Source organism: Haplochromis burtoni, unplaced genomic scaffold (assembly GCF_018398535.1).
Source record: "Haplochromis burtoni strain Fernald_Lab_line unplaced genomic scaffold, NCSU_Asbu1 Contig_8, whole genome shotgun sequence".
NCBI lineage: Eukaryota > Metazoa > Chordata > Actinopteri > Cichliformes > Cichlidae > Haplochromis > Haplochromis burtoni.
This window is the reverse complement of record NW_024582369.1, coordinates 361,638-379,319: the sequence shown is the minus strand read 5'-3', so window position 1 is coordinate 379,319 and position 17,682 is coordinate 361,638. Positions and strand designations below refer to the sequence as shown.

Below are 17,682 nucleotides of genomic sequence, written 5' to 3'. Positions count from 1 at the left end.
GGGGAAAAAAAACAAACAACAAACCTCAGGCAACACAGTCAGAGCTGCTTACGTCAATCTAATTATCTGACCACTTTCTTAAAGAGAGTTCAGCTGTGCTGCAATTCATAGAGACACACGGAATAGGGCCGTGTCTTTGTCTTAAAACACTTGGCAGCAGCATTTGTAACTTACATAAAATTAATTATAAGCCTATTGCCTGTGATATTATATCTCCTGGTAAGATATGGTGTGTTTCACCCTTGCATTTAATACCAAGGATAGATTCTTTACCTGCTGGTTCACCTCAGCAGTGCCTGACTCCAGACTCGTCAGCATCTGTGTTGCCAAAAAGAAAAGAAACAGACTGGCTGAACAGACTGCATCTATTTGACAGTGTAACCTTCTGTGGATATAGTGAGATTTAATTCCACACTGCATCAAGGCAGTAATTAATCTCTCTTTTGTTCTGTTTTTAATACCTTGGCTGTTTTTATGTGCTGGGAGACTTTGTCAAAGTTGCAGTTAAGCTCAGCCAGTTTGGGCTCCACCACATCTCGACATGCGGGCCCCCTGCTGGTCATCAGGATGACAGCTTGATCCCTGACGTTGTCCACGCGCAGACCGATATCCTCCAGCTCCTCCAGCATGCTCTAAGGACAGACCGCAGAGTAGCTGGTCATTGAATTATCAGTTGATGCCATCAGTCATCCTCCCTCAGACCGGCTGGCAGTGTAGCCTTGGGTCAGATTAAAGAGCTCGGGACATCATGTACTGATCAAGGTTAGGAGGCCTTAAGCTCAGCTGATATGTAGTGGGGACCTTCACTCTTCTTGACAAAAGGAGAGTTAAGAAATTAATGCAGCTGTATGACGCCATCCTAGCATTTATAGACACAACAGACACAATAAAGGATTCTTCAGTTGGCCTCTAAACAAACAAAGATTAAAGATGGTGCTTTCATTCACTTTATCTGCTTTAGATAAACGCGTTTCGAGGTCTCTGCTGCTGTTTTGCTGCTCTTATTTCACTGTGCATATCTCTTTGTGCAACAGGCACTCGTAAAATGGAAACGGACAGATGAGAGATGATAATCATTTTCTAAAGCCTTAAAAGTATTTTACAACGCTACCTACAGATGAATAGACACTGCAAATACTAAAGAAATTGCTGATTTTAGGAGGCAACAATCCACCCACTTTCATTAATTGAGAACTGCAGTGTGCAACCTTATATATGTACCTTGGGGTTGTAGCTCACTACAGACTGAAATGAGAGTCCTGGACTGAGTGTCTGAGCACAGAGGCACAACAAAGAAAATACTTTTATCCTTGACTGCAGACAAAATGTTCCTGTGCTCTTATTGAAATTGTTCTGAGTTTTTGGATCATTTGTTGGTTTGGAAACACTTCTGAGACCCAGGGAAAGTGTTAGAAAGATAGCAACACCAGACAGCAAACTGCTGGCGAGTACAGAAGCGAATTAGGAGCGAGGCAAATGCTATTGCAAGTGATGAGAGGCATCCTGTTACGTTCACTGAGCTTTTGGCCTTTTTCTGAAAGAAAGATGCTCTGTCGCTCCCTTTCAGTTCCAGCTCTCCCACACCTGACTGCAAAAGCTGAACATCATTCAAGTTTTGTGTGGAACTTCATTTGCAGCTCCTGCAGCTCCAATTTTGGCCACTCGTCTCAGAAGTGTGTGGCCACCGGTTTGTTTAGTGATATTGGAAGAAAAAGTGGCAATCTTGAGGGATCCAATTGATCTGCTATTTTGATGAAGTGTTGTATTTGTTAATGGAACCTTTGTAGGGGTCCTCTGCCGATATTTTGGCCTTGGGGACCCCGACATGAACCTTTTTATTTTGAATGGTGTAGCCCAGGAGTCGGCAACCTTTCCGATGATGAGTGCCATCGAAAATTTCCTCAGAAGTCAATGTGCCATACCAACCATTGCAATAGCAATAAATGTAATAACGCTCTATATCAACAGTTACACACTACAGTGGGGCAAAAAAGTATTTAGTCAGCCACCGATTGTGCAAGTTCCCCCACTTAAAATGATGACAGAGGTCAGTAATTTGCACCAGAGGTACACTTCAACTGTGAGAGACAGAATGTGAAAAAAAAAAATCCATGAATCCACATGGTAGGATTTGTAAAGAATTTATTCGTAAATCAGGGTGGAAAATAAGTATTTGGTCAATAACAAAAATACAACTCAATACTTTGTAACATAACCTTTGTTGGCAATAACAGAGGTCAAACGTTTACTATAGGTCTTTACCAGGTTTGCACACACAGTAGCTGGTATTTTGGCCCATTCCTCCATGCAGATCTTCTCGAGAGCAGTGATGTTTTGGGGCTGTCGCCGAGCAACACGGACTTTCAACTCCCGCCACAGATTTTCTATGGGGTTGAGGTCTGGAGACTGGCTAGGCCACTCCAGGACTTTCAAATGCTTCTTACGGAGCCACTCCTTTGTTGCCCGGGCGGTGTGTTTTGGATCATTGTCATGTTGGAAGACCCAGCCTCGTTTCATCTTCAAAGTTCTCACTGATGGAAGGAGGTTTTGGCTCAAAATCTCACGATACATGGCCCCATTCATTCTGTCCTTAACACGGATCAGTCGTCCTGTCCCCTTGGCAGAAAAACAGCCCCATAGCATGATGTTTCCACCCCCATGCTTCACAGTAGGTATGGTGTTCTTGGGATGCAACTCAGTATTCTTCTTCCTCCAAACACGACGAGTTGAGTTTATACCAAAAAGTTCTACTTTGGTTTCATCTGACCACATGACATTCTCCCAATCCTCTGCTGTATCATCCATGTGCTCTCTGGCAAACTTCAGACAGGCCTGGACATGCACTGGCTTCAGCAGCGGAACACGTCTGGCACTGCGGGATTTGATTCCCTGCCGTTGTAGTGTGTTACTGATGGTGACCTTTGTTACTTTGGTCCCAGCTCTCTGCAGGTCATTCACCAGGTCCCCCCGTGTGGTTCTGGGATCTTTGCTCACCGTTCTCATGATCATTTTGACCCCACGGGATGAGATCTTGCGTGGAGCCCCAGATCGAGGGAGATTATCAGTGGTCTTGTATGTCTTCCATTTCTGATGATTGCTCCCACAGTTGATTTTTTCACACCAAGCTGCTTGCCTATTGTAGATTCACTCTTCCCAGTCTGGTGCAGGTCTACAATACTTTTCCTGGTGTCCTTCGAAAGCTCTTTGGTCTTGGCCATGGCGGAGTTTGGAGTCTGACTGTTTGAGGCTGTGGACAGGTGTCTTTTATACAGATGATGAGTTCAAACAGGTGCCATTCATACAGGTAACGAGTGGGGGACAGAAAAGCTTCTTACAGAAGACGTTACAGGTCTGTGAGAGCCAGAGATTTTCCTTGTTTGAGGTGACCAAATACTTATTTTCCACCCTAATTTACGAATAAATTCTTTACAAATCCTACCATGTGAATTCATGGATTTTTTTTCACATTCTGTCTCTCACAGTTGAAGTGTACCTCTGGTGCAAATTACTGACCTCTGTCATCATTTTAAGTGGGGGAACTTGCACAATCGGTGGCTGACTAAATACTTTTTTGCCCCACTGTATATAGAACAACTTTATAGAACTATATTTGTTCGCACATGTTGGCATAGTACAGTATTGTATTTGTGTGTATTTCCATGGTGCTGATGCTGCGCTAAGCGGACGGCTCCTGAAGCATTTGAAGTGTTGGAATGCGGAAATTTCAACATCGCTTGAAAAAACTGCCAGCAAGCAATGTCCCTCTCACCGGTAGGCCAATTGATTTTTAGTCAATTACAAGTTGAATCTGGTAATTGGGGTTGTTAGCTAAGATACCATCATTAAGAAGCAGCACAACTAATGTGTCTATGTGAGCTAATTTGCAATGTGCATCAGTGGCCCAGCCATTTATTTTTAATGCACCTTCTCAGAATCTTATTCACTGGGAGCTTTCTAAAAAACTCAGGTTTTAGAATCACTCAGGCCCGTGCTGGTTTCACACAATCTACACATTAGCTTCACGCTCTCCTACATTATACTGTTGCTTTACCTGTCACACTAATAACCTGCGCTGCCTTACCTTTATTACTTTTTCTCTTTCTGCTGGAGCCAGCCGTTCAGCCTCATCCAGGTGGATCTGGGTCTGGTAGAGCCAGGTGCTGATGTGAGCCAAGTTTTCATCCAAAATTTCCACCTCATTCTGGTGACTCTACACAACCCAAAAATGGATATTTAGGCAATTAAAAGTTCTACGTATTCACCATTTTGTACTTTATCATAGACTTGCTGCAGTGCACCAAAGAGGTGATTTGAAGTCTTTTTTTTGGTTTTGACATTTATGCATTTCCTGCAATCAGTAGAGTAAAAGAGCACAAAAAGAGCATGTTTCATTTGAGTTGTGAATCCTTAATAAATCTAATCCTGTAATGCACTTTGCACTGAACAGAATATGCAACTTTTAAATACATTTCTTAGAATTTCTAAACTCACCATGTCTAACTAAATAATCCTGTACTACTGATATGGATTATAAAGTATGCATATGCAGTAATAGCTGACATGGGTAATTGCCTTTACCTTAAATATATCTACTCAAGAGTAGCCTTTATGCATTTGCAAATTATGCAAAGAAATGAAATGAAATTTAAGAAGCTGGAAGGCTCGACTTCATTAAGAAATCAAAATATGACATCTTGTGACCAATACGGCCTTTTATTAGTCTTTCTGTATGCAGTATTTGCACTCACAAGAACAGTGCTAAGCCAGTCCTCAGTCAAAGTGTGAACACGTTCCCAGGCTTCATTAAGACCACAGAGTTTGTCCTCCAGCTGAGCGTCACTTCCCTCCACCAGAGTCTGCAAACCAGCGCTGATCTCCGTCAGGCCAGATAGCTCCGCCTTCCGACGCTCCGACTCCTTCAGCAGACCCTGGTTAAGCACATCCAGTTCAAAATATTCAACAAGATCATGTTATGACCACCATGTTTCAATAATTCAGCGCCACCTCAGCTACCTGTCTTAATATTATCACACAGGCACATGTAAACACTGACACACTGCTATATAAAAGAAAAAAATAACGCCGATGTTACTAAAACAACAGCCTGCCTTCACCAAGATATGAAGAACATTTTCAGATATTTCACTGCATAAATATTTCAAAACAAGCACAGCTGGAAAACAACAAAAACACTTTCTACACCCTACTGGACTAAAGCACTTTTAATGACTTTATGTAAACTAGTGAACTATTATTAATTCATAGCATTTCAGTTTTAATGTCGTTTCTGGGTATTTTTGGATAAACAGGGTCATTTTTTTTTCCTGGTTCTGTGTATGTAATCATAAATCTTTCAGTCCTTTTTACCAAAGTGGGATCAGAGAAGAGGAGAAGAGCTCATCAATTATATACGAAGCCACACATAATTCACACCGCTCATAATGTTGATTACCATATGAGAAAGAGAATCAGATTCATGTGTTTAGGGGCAACAAACTGTCCCTCTGTGCCATCTACTGGCAAGAAACAGACTCACCGCTATTGTTTTGAAAGGTTTTGTTTTCACTAAAACTTGCACAGCACACTTTTTTCTTAATAAATGTCTGTTTAAAAAACAAAAAAGCTTTCCACATACTGATACAGCTACTCACATTAGCCCATGCAATCTCAGCGTCAATGTCAGCTGGCATGTCTCCGCAGCCATTTTTCTGCTGGAGCTCGGCCTCGTTTGTGTTCAGCCAGTCCTGCAGGACAGCACTTTCCTTCTGGAACTTTTGGGATAGAGACAAAGCTTTTTCCAGGTCCTGTTTGCCCTCTGTTACCTGTAAGGACAATTAATACAATGGCATCTTTAAAAAGGGCTCAGAACTATGACAGAAGTACTCAATGTTAAAAGCTAGATTTTGTGGAAGTGTTAATTTGCCCAGAATGAGGTACCTGCGCCCCGAGTTCATTGTAGAGCAATTTAAGAGCAGTAAGCTGCTCGTCCATGGCCTTGGGGTTCTCTGTCTGCTGTTTCTGCACAATCTGGCGGCCTGTTTTTATCACCGTCTCCACCTCCAGCTTCACCTCACTCAGCAACTTGTACAATTTCTATCCAAGAAAAAGACATGAAATAAGTAGCTGTGTGGATTGACCGGAGAGAGAAAAAGAAAAGAGAAGAAAAGGTCGGTTTCTTACCAAACAACCAGCAAGATGAGACTGAATTTTTTCCGGTTCCACATCTTTAACATCCAGGATGTGAAGCTCAGCTTTAGCACCATCCAGGACCCTCTTACAGTCCAGCATGCGCTGCTCAAAGTTAGCAGGCTTCTGGAAAAGCTGATATTTTGTGGAGATCTCCCTCAGTTTCCTCTGCAGAGAGCAATTCAGAAGGCAAACAAAGTCAAAGATCGCCGAAAAAATAGCCAATGTTTACCCAGCAAAATGTTAAAGAAAGTATGAAATTTTGAATGAAATTTAAATGCATCTTCAGGATTACAGAAACCTTTATACAAGTAAAAATGGAAGAGAAGAAATCTACTATGTCTTATTGGTAATATTAGCCCAACACATAGTAAAGAAAATGTATGTTAAAGGTATTAAAGCTATATGATAAGTGGTGGTGGCATGACAACTCCTAACATTGTCCAGCAGGGGTCAGTGTTACCTGTAGGTGATCCAGCATTGTCCCACTACGGCCAGCTTTGCCATCAGCGGTGTTAGGAGGCAAGTTGGCCACATTTCTTCTCCTCATCTCTTCCACTGTCACCTCGTGAGCTGCGATCTCTGCTCCAATAGTCTAACGAAAAATTCAAAACAACCCTTATACACTGAGAAGTTTTTTTTTTTTTTAATGCACATGGAACAGTCAAGTATGCATTATTATGGTGGTCTTATGTTTAAGACGACAATTTGAAGTTCAAGCATATTTCATTGCATATGCAGTTTATTAGTGTTAGATGAAGGGCCTTTACGCTCCGAGGCTTCTCTGAGTGTCAGATCTCATTAGGTGAGTCTTACCAACACAGAAGTGTTTTATGTTCACGTGCGTTGTACCTGTGCTTCCTGTGGAAGCTGGAAGGCGTCTATGCGATCAGTGAGGTAGGAGGTGAGCGTGTGGTCCAGCTGGCTCAGAGACTCCTGCAGCGCTTGGAGCACCTGTTCGTTTTCTCTCAGTGTCTGCAGCTGCTGCTCGAGGCTGATCTGCCGGTTCACTGCCTGGACGAGGACACAGACACCGAGACACACATTTGAATCTGTTATAATCACAGATTTTAGTGTAGACAGATATTATATTTATTCTTATCATGCATGTGCAATTGGCTAAGAAAAAGACTGAAAATAATAGCTAATATACACAGTGTTACACTCGCTGTAAGCCTCTTAATTATTTCTACTTTTAGCTGCACTCATTTACATTTGACAATACATTGAGGCATATTTCTCCATGTAGCATAGCTGATACAGTAAAGGAGCACTCCATAAATACTGTATGAAATGTCAATGCATGAACTCTGTACAGATATGGACATGTTCTAGTTTGCAATAGACAGAATCAGATATAAATTCCCCAAAAAGAATAAACACAGATTCTCCATTGAAAAAGGAACTAAAATGTAATTTGCAACATTCCTGTTTATGCAGGAACAAATGTAGAACATGCACACACACACACACACACACACACACAGACAGAGACAAGGTCCTGACCTGGTGGTTCAGTTGCTCATAGCGGGAATTAAAGGCCTCTAGTTTTTCACTAATGAGCTCATCAAGTATGCCCCCGTCTATCAGCGTCTGACCCAGCTCTCTGATTTGTGTCCGGTTGTCCCCAGGGTGGCGGAGCACACCCTCCAAAGACTGGTGGTGACAAAAGAGATGGAGAGAAGCATAAATACATCCGCAAAGAATCAGGAAAAAAATGAATAAATAAGAATCAAGCAAAAAGGGGAGGAAAGCAAATCCTTTGAGGATGCTGAAACAATGATGAAGCTTTACAGTTCCAAAAATTTTAAAAAGAAACTTGCAAAGCATGAATGAATTAAAAAGAAAAAGAAGAGCAGAGCTAACCTTGTAACCAAACGATCAAAAAGCGCAAAACATCAGGGTGAAAAATGAATTCCGGTACATAAGCGTATGTGTGGATGAAAGAGAGAGAAACAAAAAAAAAAAAAACAACAACAAAAAAACAAAAAAAGCTGAGCAAACAGATGCAGTCCAGATGCAGAATTTCGCTGGGCTGGGTGTGTCAGACAGCGGCAAACCAAAACAAAGATGATAACTGAATGAGAAATGAGAGACGAGTGAGAGAGCGAGCTTGAATAGTGACGGCACCGGTTTGGACCCAACAGTCACTGTTTATGTGGGGTCATTAAATTTGCTTTTCCTTCCCCGGAGGTAACAGACACAGAGAAAGACAGCCCCCCACCAGAGGGGTGGGTCTGATTAGGAAACCGAGAGGCCGGGAACGAGTGCCGGGTGATGAAACAGGATTTAAAAGAGTGAAGAGGAAGAGAGAAAGAGAAGGACTTGTTGGAGGAGAAAAGAAAAGTCAAAAAAATATATTATAAGGACACAGACTAGAGCGGGGAAACATTGTCTTCAAGGGTCTTCAGCTTCCTTCATCACTATGCAATGTTACAGAAGCAGCACTGTGATTAAAGTGACTCTGACAGTCGTGCCGCAGGCGGTCTACAGATATAGCAGCAGATCAAGGCAAAGCAGAAGAAATTTGGAAGACAAATCAAAGACAAATGAGGTTATTAACATCCAGTTCAACGTGTAATGGAAGAATTAGTTTGTTAAATGTTGCCACTTCATGCATACAGAACCAGAAGTGATCAGAACTTTACATACAGTCATCACAGGCATGAATGTCATGGTAATTTGAGGCTTTTAAATGATTTATTTGAACTGTTCTTTTTCCGGGGTGGAATGATTGTACAGCTTACATCTTTAATGATGTTAAAAACAAGTATCCAAAGCACAAGTTTGAATATAGTTTGGATTTTCTACACAGCCTCAAATATATGCATACAGTCATTGACCACAATGACAAGATTTGGCACATTTGGAAGAGTAAAGAGTAACTTCTGACCACAACTCTGTTTATTTGTGAGGTTATGGTGTTGTATCGCAGATAAAAAGAGAAAAGATAAAATCCATTCAAAGATTCATGTCTTCTCTGTTTATATATTAAAGATGTAACTAATTATATCAGATTTCTTACACACTTGCTCCTGACACATGCCTTCAGCTGTCGAAAATGCTTGTGTGTACTTTAAAACCTTTTCCACATTTGCTTTTGACATCAACATGTTTCCTAAAATTATGTAGTTGGATGTATAATATTAAGATTTCCCACTTTGAGACGAAGAATGGTGCATTGTTTTCATTTTATGTCAACCGCCCCTTAGATGATGAGGATATTAGGACAGGCTTGCCGGTTTAAAAGATGGTTTAAAAGAAAAATGAGACAGAAATTGGAATGTGGCACTGAATTACATTGAATTTGATTACAGGTGTGCGTTTTTACCTCCAAGGCTTCATTAACGGCCTCGGTGCGCTCTGGCAGGTTTTCAGTAGCTTGGAGCTTCTCCTCCAGAGTGTTGAGCCAGCTCTGCTCCATGTCCAGGTATTGAAGCAGCTCCATCCAACAAGACCAAACCTCCTACAGAGCACAGAGCAACACAAAAACTATTATAAGGGAAATTCTTTATGTTACTATGAGGTGACCACACTCATGAGCATGCCCCTGTTCAGGCGCTTAAAGAACAATATAAAACATTTTAATGCTTATTTTCTTCTTTATAGCAAGACTAAACAGCCAAATTCTACGGACAAAGAGGAGGTTGTGACAAACAGGCTGCAGGCAAAAAAGCAGACACAAGCATAAACACAGCTTTCTGACGTGCCTGACCTTTACTCTGCAGTGTTTAATCAAAAAAGGAGCCCCTAAGTAGGACTTTACACTTACAGATTAGCTCTGAAAACAAGAATCACCATTTTCCCTTCAAGCTTCTTTTGGTCTTTGCATGAAAATTAACAAACGAGGGCCCAAGAAATGACACATTGCATAACCCGACATGTCATTCCTCTACTGAACTACGGGACTTCTGAGCTGATCGACAAAATCGTGCCACTCAAGCAGAAAACCATGAATTAACTTCATGTTAATGTGTCATAGCAGCTTTTACTTAAGCTTCAAGGTAATTTAAATGCAACACAATAGGGGGAAATGCCACTTTTTATAATTCACTTAGTTAAGTGCAGGTTTCAAGCAATAAAAGCTCATAATAATGAGATTAATCAATATATTATGTGAGTAGAGCTCATTTATTACATTTTTAATCACCACCCACATATATTACATTAATAAATTGATTACATTACCTCCAGGGTGTGACACTTGCTCTTGAGGCGGTCACAGAGCTTGTGGTAGTTGGCTAGTACCCCCTCTAGCTCTGAGGTCAGTTCTTGCCTGCTGCCTCCACCTGTGGGTGATGTTCGGGACACCAGCAAGTTGATGCTGTCTTTCAGGATCTTCACTTTCACCTCTTTCTGTACCACATCCTCTTTAGCCCGCTGCGAGAGCCGAGGCCACCCAAGATGAGAGAGAGCAAGAGTTAGACTCAAACACAAAGAATTACTCGACACCGCTTTCTTTGACCGCCCTTCCAGTCCAACCTTCATCTCTTCCAGCGATGCCTCCAGCTCCTCTGGACTTTTGTATTCAAAATCCCTCATGAGAAACTCCTCGTCAACTTGGGCCATCCACTCCTGCATCTCTGCCAGGTCTTTCCTCAAATTCACATGCTTCTCCTGACTCTCTGCCACGCGCTCCTGATGGCTCAGCAACTGGAAGGAAAATGCATTTCATCAGGTTTGTAACGAGCTGGCATCACATTTTTAGAATTTTAGAAATTCTAATATTGCTTAGAAAAATCGCATTTTAATTGAACTTTTAATGGTTTACATTCATGATTAAGCAATTATGCAATGATATATACAGTACAGCATATTAGTGAAATGAAGTGGACTTCATCTTCCTGTTACTTATGATGTACAAAACAAAAGGTACAGGACACAGGTGAGACCACATGTTATGAAACCTTAACATTAAAACATTAAGGTTAGTTGTGGATGCATAATTTGTTATTGTAATTTATAATGTAAAATTAGTGTTTTAACTTATTTAGCCTCTGTGTACTACTGATATGTGATTGTAACTTTATTATACGAATAGTTTGTGTGAAGACTGCAAACAAAAGGCCCAAAACTAACAGTTAGCTGTGTTCAAGGTAATGATGCACTTTCCATGTCTCTGTTATCAGACAGGTGCCTACATGACTGTGAGAAACGAGCTCCTTACAGCTGAGCAGAGTTTGTATCCACACAAAGAGCATAAAGGAGCTGTTATTCTTCATCTCTTCATCTTTCAGCGTTCTGTTTATTTTTCCATGACATAAATCAGCCACTAAATAAATTATAAGCAATAAAACAAACTCACCTGTTTGCTGAGAGAAGTCCACCGAGCCTGGCACTCATCCAATTTGTCCTGCCCCCACCTGGCCAGTCCTGGTACTGCAGCTGCCTGTACCGAATTCACATTCTCTCCCATCTGCTTCAGTGAACCTTCCACCTGCTCCATCTCATTCACATGCTCCTGTTTATAGGAACATGAAAGGAAATCTTTTTGAAAAAAAAAGTTCATTCAAGCCAAGCCCCCCACAAAAAACCCTACTTCAGCATATTGTTCAAGTTGATTTCTGAGCAGTTTGTGCGTCATTACCACCAGTGTTTGTTTTTTGTTGCATTTTTCTCTCACCTTGCACTGATTCAGTTCTTCCCTTAGACTCTCTGTGTCACCCATCCCTGTGGCATCCCGAGACAACAGCTCCTGAACTGCATCTAGCCAACGTTCCACTTGCTCCAAACAAACCTGAATGCAGCACAAGAGCAAAACCACAGTGTAAACTAAAGCCATAATTTAAGCAGAAACAGACTCTTTATTCTCCCTGACAGCTGCTCTACCTGATTGTCCTTCATGCTACCCAGAATGCACTGCAAAGTGCCAAGCTCCTCACGGGCCCGGGAGGACAGCTGACTCCATTTTTGTAGTTCTGCAGGGTCAGAGGCTTGCTGTGTTTGCTCAATATCCAGACACAGGACCTGACGTGAACACAAGTACAGAATTGAAATGACATTTCTGAGAAACAATCAATCAATCTTGGAATTCTTGGAAAACAAATTTGACCGCCTGGAGTGGAAAACATCTCTTAAACATTTTTGCATTTGTAAAAGAAATATTTAAAAAACAAAAACAAAAAAAAACAAAAAACACAACAACAACAACAACAACTTGAGATTATTCCAGAGTTTAACAAAAACAAAAAGTTGAGTCTGACAGGAATTTAAAGACCAATATGATATTTGGCGATTTAAAAATCCAGTAGATCAGCAAACATTTGTTCTTCTTTCAGGGTCACACAACGGAAAAATTTCCCTAAAAAAAATATTATCTGTATCTTTACTCAGATACAATTGCAGGCATAACAATGCAGTTTAAAAGTAACCTTGTTTTATTAGGTCATGGATTACTTGTTTACACTCTGCCCGACTCTGCAGGGATCATCTGGTTGTTGTGTTTGAGGCTCCAAACGCATATTGCCAACAGGGAAGTGGCAGCATCAATTCTCATAAGATGGTTGAAGCGTGTTTCTGGTGTCTTTTCTTTAATTTAAATTACCTGGCTCTTATAATGCTGTATGTCTGCAGATAACTAACATCGACATTGTCTATACCATACATCATATTGCGGTAAGTCATTAGATATTGATCATATGTTATACACCCTGCAAAATGTAGCTTCTTGAAAACAAATATAGGTATGATTGTAATCTGCATGTGTACTGAAGGCCTAACAAGCATGTGGTTTGTTCCTCATTAAATGTTCAACTCTTTAGTTAAATAGTGTGTAAATTAATTTAATTACTCATTATTCAAAAACACTCCTAGCAATTCAATTCAATTTTAAGCCTCAAGGTGCTGCAAGTTAAAGACCATATAATAACACTGAAAAAAAAACAACCATCAATCAAATGACCCCTTATCAGCTAGCGCTTAGCGACCATGGGAAGGAAAAACTGCCTTTTAACAGAAAGAAACATCCTGTAGAGCCAGGTTCAGGGAGTGGCAGCCATCAGCTGGGGTTTGATAGGAGGAAAACAGGTTAAAACCAGCAGTAAACTAGTGAGGTTTAACTGTGGATCCAAAGCTTAAACACTGAAAAGTGCTGCTGTTAATTTTATGTCATCAACATAAAATTTCTATATTACAAAAAACTGTGTGCTGTCATGCATTAACACAGAGAGAAACCAGAGCCAATATGGTGATTATCAGCTTGCCTCATTTGACTAAAGGGAACCTGAACTCGCACATGCTGCTATGGTATTGCATGTTGCGGTCAAACTGACTGACAGGTTCAGCGGCTCCACACTGAGCTGTTAGGAGCTCCGCGCTGCATGCACGGGCATGCTGCCCAGAATGCGCGTAGTCCCCGCCCCCCTCCCCGGCACCGTGCCCTATCTGCCATGATAACAAGAGCGCAGACGGAGCCACATTCCACTGAAGGATGGAGGAGGAGACCAGCACACACAGCAACACACAAAGCACAACAATGCACAGATAACAAATCTACACACCCTACACACCCCTCTTACACAAAGGTTTAATACAGTGCAGAGGGAAGTGACTGGCTGATACAAGGATCTGTTATTCTTTCAGAGGAAAAGACGACAGCAAAAACTGAGATAATGTACGTACAAGGACACAGAAACAACCAAAGTGAATGATGAGAATAAATTACTTGGGTCAAAGGGCACATATGACAGCAGCTAAACTTTTCAGCAGGCTCAAAATAACATTTAACATTTATATATTTATATAGTTTTATTGTGCTTTAGAATACAAGCCACGTTTAACCACACATTAATAAACCCCTTTATTCTATACAATTTAAGCACTTTATCTGACTCGCTGTGGGAGGAAACTGGAGAACCCAGAGGAAACCCACTTAAGCACATGATCGAACCAGGATCTTTCTTGCTGAGAAGAGACTGTGCTAACCGCTGCAACACCGTGTTGCACAAAAAGCAAACCTAAAGTGCTAACGAGTACCTCAGATCATCAAAAATACTAACTATCCAACTAATTAATGCAGCTATATCCTCCTCAGTCGAATTCACATTTTTGTCCTAGCTGTCTGCTTGTCAGTTAGCAGAATATCTGTATTTAAACTCACCTGTGCCCGCTCCACTGCCTCTTGTGTTGTAGGCATGTCAACCATCCCGTTCCTCAGGGTGGCCAGTCTGGCTTCTAGACCCTCCACCACAGACTGTACCAGCTGCGTGGCTTCCAGATTAGCCAGGGCTGAAATAAGGCAAGGAAGAGAAGCTGTTTTAGAAAATAACAGAGAAGAAAAGACAGGAAAAACTGTGAAATATAACTTTAGCAAGCATCAAGCTTCTGCCACAAGGGGGTAGTGAGCAAGTTTGGGATTCCCCCTCTTTACAGTTGGACATGCTTGTGTTTTCCATACACTAAGAGGTTCCCAAACATTGCACTATTTCCAAAATAGCAAATCCAAACCTCCAAAAGGTTCACAAGTGACCAATTTATTTTAATTAGTTCAATTACCTTTCATTTTACTCTTATTCCTCTGCACATTTTTCTATACTTCCACTCCTGTCTTCCTTCCCCTGTGTCCCCTTCTCTGTTAACTACCAGGTGATTTAATGCTTACGTAATCTGGCTATGTTCATATACACAAGGAGCAAACCTGGAGTGTAAGTGTGGGGTGGGGGTGGTGATAGAGAGGGCCCCAGCAAGAATCAAACCGCCCTCAGGCAGAAACAAAAAGGTTTTCCTTGGATCCCATCCAAACCCTCAGTGTCATAAAAGCCCTAGAGGTACAGCAAAACAGGCATGCAAACACAACACACACCCACCCACATCCCCCTGCAGTCAGCAGAGCATTCAAGCCTCCCTTTACGGATATTTTTTGGCCAGGATCAGCGCACGTAAATTCCAGAGGTAAAACGGTGACTTATTTTCAGAACTCGTCCAGGTCCAAGTCAGGTCCTCAGGTAGAGACGGAGCTGGCACAGAGGTACGATCTTACGCACGATCGCTCACGTACACACTCGCATCTCCGTGAGCTTTTGGAGGCCATATAAGGGCATCATCTATTACTTGTGGCTGGCCAAGGATTCGTATAAAAGCTCATGTCAAATTTACACAGCCCGTGTGGAACTCTGCTGATCGTAACCATTACTCATTCAGTCTCCCATAAACCTGAAAGCTTTGCACCACAAGCAACGAGAGAGATAAAGGCATTTGTTTTAAGGGCGGTTTAAATCTCTGCCCTGCAGATCTCAGGAATAAGAGGATATCTGAAAGCTCTCAGGTCACTGGAAAAGCAGGTGGACCTGCTCAGAGTTTCGGACTTCATTTCTACTGTATTGATTTACGAAATTATTTCAATGCACTTAAGCAGTACCTTCATTGACTTCCTTTTCTCTGCTCTGCAGCTTCTGCAGGGTGGAGGCATGATGTGCAGAAACCACCACCATGTTGTCTTTTAGAGAAGGCAGGGCTCCCATTGACCCTGCCTCTGCAGACAGCTGCTCCAGTCGTGGACTGAAGGCGGTGACCTGAGCGATTCGAGACTGACAAGCACAAAAGAAAACAAATGTGTTCAGTGCTTGAAATGAGGAGTGATCACATGACCACACTTCGTTCAATTAGCTTTCAGACTTCTCATGTTTGTTGAAAAGAATTAGAAACATTTACATTTGATTCTTTATTTTGCAATTACATACATTTATCTAAAATAATTACAAAACATCTTACTCACACTGCTGCAGTGAGTTAGCTGACTGGTCTGGAATTTACCAGATGGAGTCATTGTTTCCAGTGACAGGCAAGTAAGTTAAGCTCAAATTATGACACACTGGAGGGAGGTTTCATGTGTCTTACTCTACTCTACAAGCTTTTGAATACATCTCAACTTGATTTACTGCTTCCCTGCTGTGGCCTCGTGGTTTCTGATCAGTCATTTTAATGGTGATTTATCTTTGCTGTAAAAATTGTAATACTTGTAAAGAAACTGCAGTTGAATGAGAGGAATTTAACAAGTGACGTTTGGGGTTAAAGTCACACAAAGGACATTGAAGTGTCTGCGAGTGAGACGGTAAATCTTACCTGGCATTCCCCCTTCAGGTTTCCGAGCTCCATCTTGTTGCACTTTTCTACAGGCGCGGTCGAGTCCAGCCACTGGTCCTGTTCCTGCAAGACCCGGTCCAAGCCTGCAAGTTCATTAGAAACCGCTCTCAGCCGCGTCTGCGTGTGAACCCGCTCACGGGCTGCCTGTAGCTCCCTCGCACAGACATCCCATTCAGTCTGGAGCTGCTCTATGTTTGCCCTCACCAGATCCACACTCACAGCCTCTATAGATAGAAACAAAGACACCGGCTCCCATCAAATGCACTTAACAGCTAACTGATTTTAAGCCTTTGAATGTTTGAATGTGTCACAGCTTTTGTTCTAGATTTTATGTGGGAGCTCCTAGCAAGTAATAATTGTAATAACACCAGAGGATAAAATAGTGGAGATAAGGCAAAATAGATGAAAAAGCAACTGATGGAATAAAACTGTTTAATGGAAATTTTGACGTTTAAAAAAAAAAAAAGTAGTCTCCAACTTAGCCACGCCACCACCTCCCACTGCCTCCAGAGCAGCGTAAACACGTAAAAACCCTGAGTGCCTCTTCATTTCATTGAGTGGTTATATGAAATCAGCAAACCTGCAGACTGACAGGGTTTTATTACTCAAACTCCAAATACACAAACACATGTTTAGAGTTCTGGCATTTAAAAATAAATAACAATAAAAATACGTAGGCTTGTAAATACCCAGAAAACACCAGACAGCTGCAGAAAAGTGGTAAAATCTTATGAGGAAAACACAGTTTAACAAGGAGATGGAAGATTGTTGTTTGAGCTGCCTTAAGGCAATAAATAGAAGTCAAGATCTTTACACACTTTAGAAGAACATACGTGACAAAACTTGGATGATTTGTTTCTAATAATTTTGTGGTTTATACAGAAAGAGGAACCTTTACTCTATGTTTCATACCTCTCTCTAGCTGGTCCATCAGGGCTCTTCCCCCCTGGATCATCTGACTCACTGTGGCTTCTTTTGCTTTAAGTTCTGCTTCCAAATCCTAAAGTGGTTGTTTAACACATATTAAAGTTTATGCCTACAAAATATATTTTGTTAAATTGAAGTTGAAATTATGTTAAATGTCTGCAGGTCTACCTTTAGATTCTCCTGAAGGTCTGGAGTATCAGGTGCAGTCTCAGGATGTGTGGTGGCCAGTGCCTGAGTGGATATCTTCCACGTTTTTATCCAGCTCAAAAGCTCAGAAATTTTGTTTTCAAACCTGCAGAACACAAAAGACATGCACACTATGTACACACTGCTGTGTGTGTGTGTGTGTGTGTGTGTGTGTGTGTGTGTGTGTGTGTGTGTGTGTTTGTGTGTGTGTGTGTGTGTGTGTGTGTGTGTGTGCAGAGCTTATTAAGTTAAGTATGGTAGGGTAGAGAGATTTATTCTGTCTGTTTATGGCCCCATTCTTAC

At 41.5% G+C, this 17,682-nt stretch overlaps 1 protein-coding gene across 1 annotated transcript in view; it reads right to left on the bottom strand.

Annotated features, from left to right (window-relative positions):
* utrn (utrophin) overlaps positions 1-17,682 on the bottom strand; it is a gene marked incomplete in the record, with an annotated part of 177,892 nt that overhangs the window by 136,844 nt on the left and 23,366 nt on the right. The window contains 21 exon segments of the mRNA XM_042225838.1: positions 274-318; positions 462-632; positions 4,082-4,210; positions 4,749-4,928; positions 5,652-5,822; positions 5,938-6,093; positions 6,181-6,354; positions 6,650-6,781; positions 7,039-7,200; positions 7,693-7,842; positions 9,518-9,652; positions 10,375-10,566; positions 10,669-10,839; positions 11,492-11,647; positions 11,810-11,923; positions 12,016-12,153; positions 14,285-14,412; positions 15,542-15,710; positions 16,246-16,490; positions 17,179-17,266; positions 17,362-17,485. Of these exon segments, the coding sequence (XP_042081772.1) occupies positions 274-318; positions 462-632; positions 4,082-4,210; positions 4,749-4,928; positions 5,652-5,822; positions 5,938-6,093; positions 6,181-6,354; positions 6,650-6,781; positions 7,039-7,200; positions 7,693-7,842; positions 9,518-9,652; positions 10,375-10,566; positions 10,669-10,839; positions 11,492-11,647; positions 11,810-11,923; positions 12,016-12,153; positions 14,285-14,412; positions 15,542-15,710; positions 16,246-16,490; positions 17,179-17,266; positions 17,362-17,485 (3,130 nt within the window).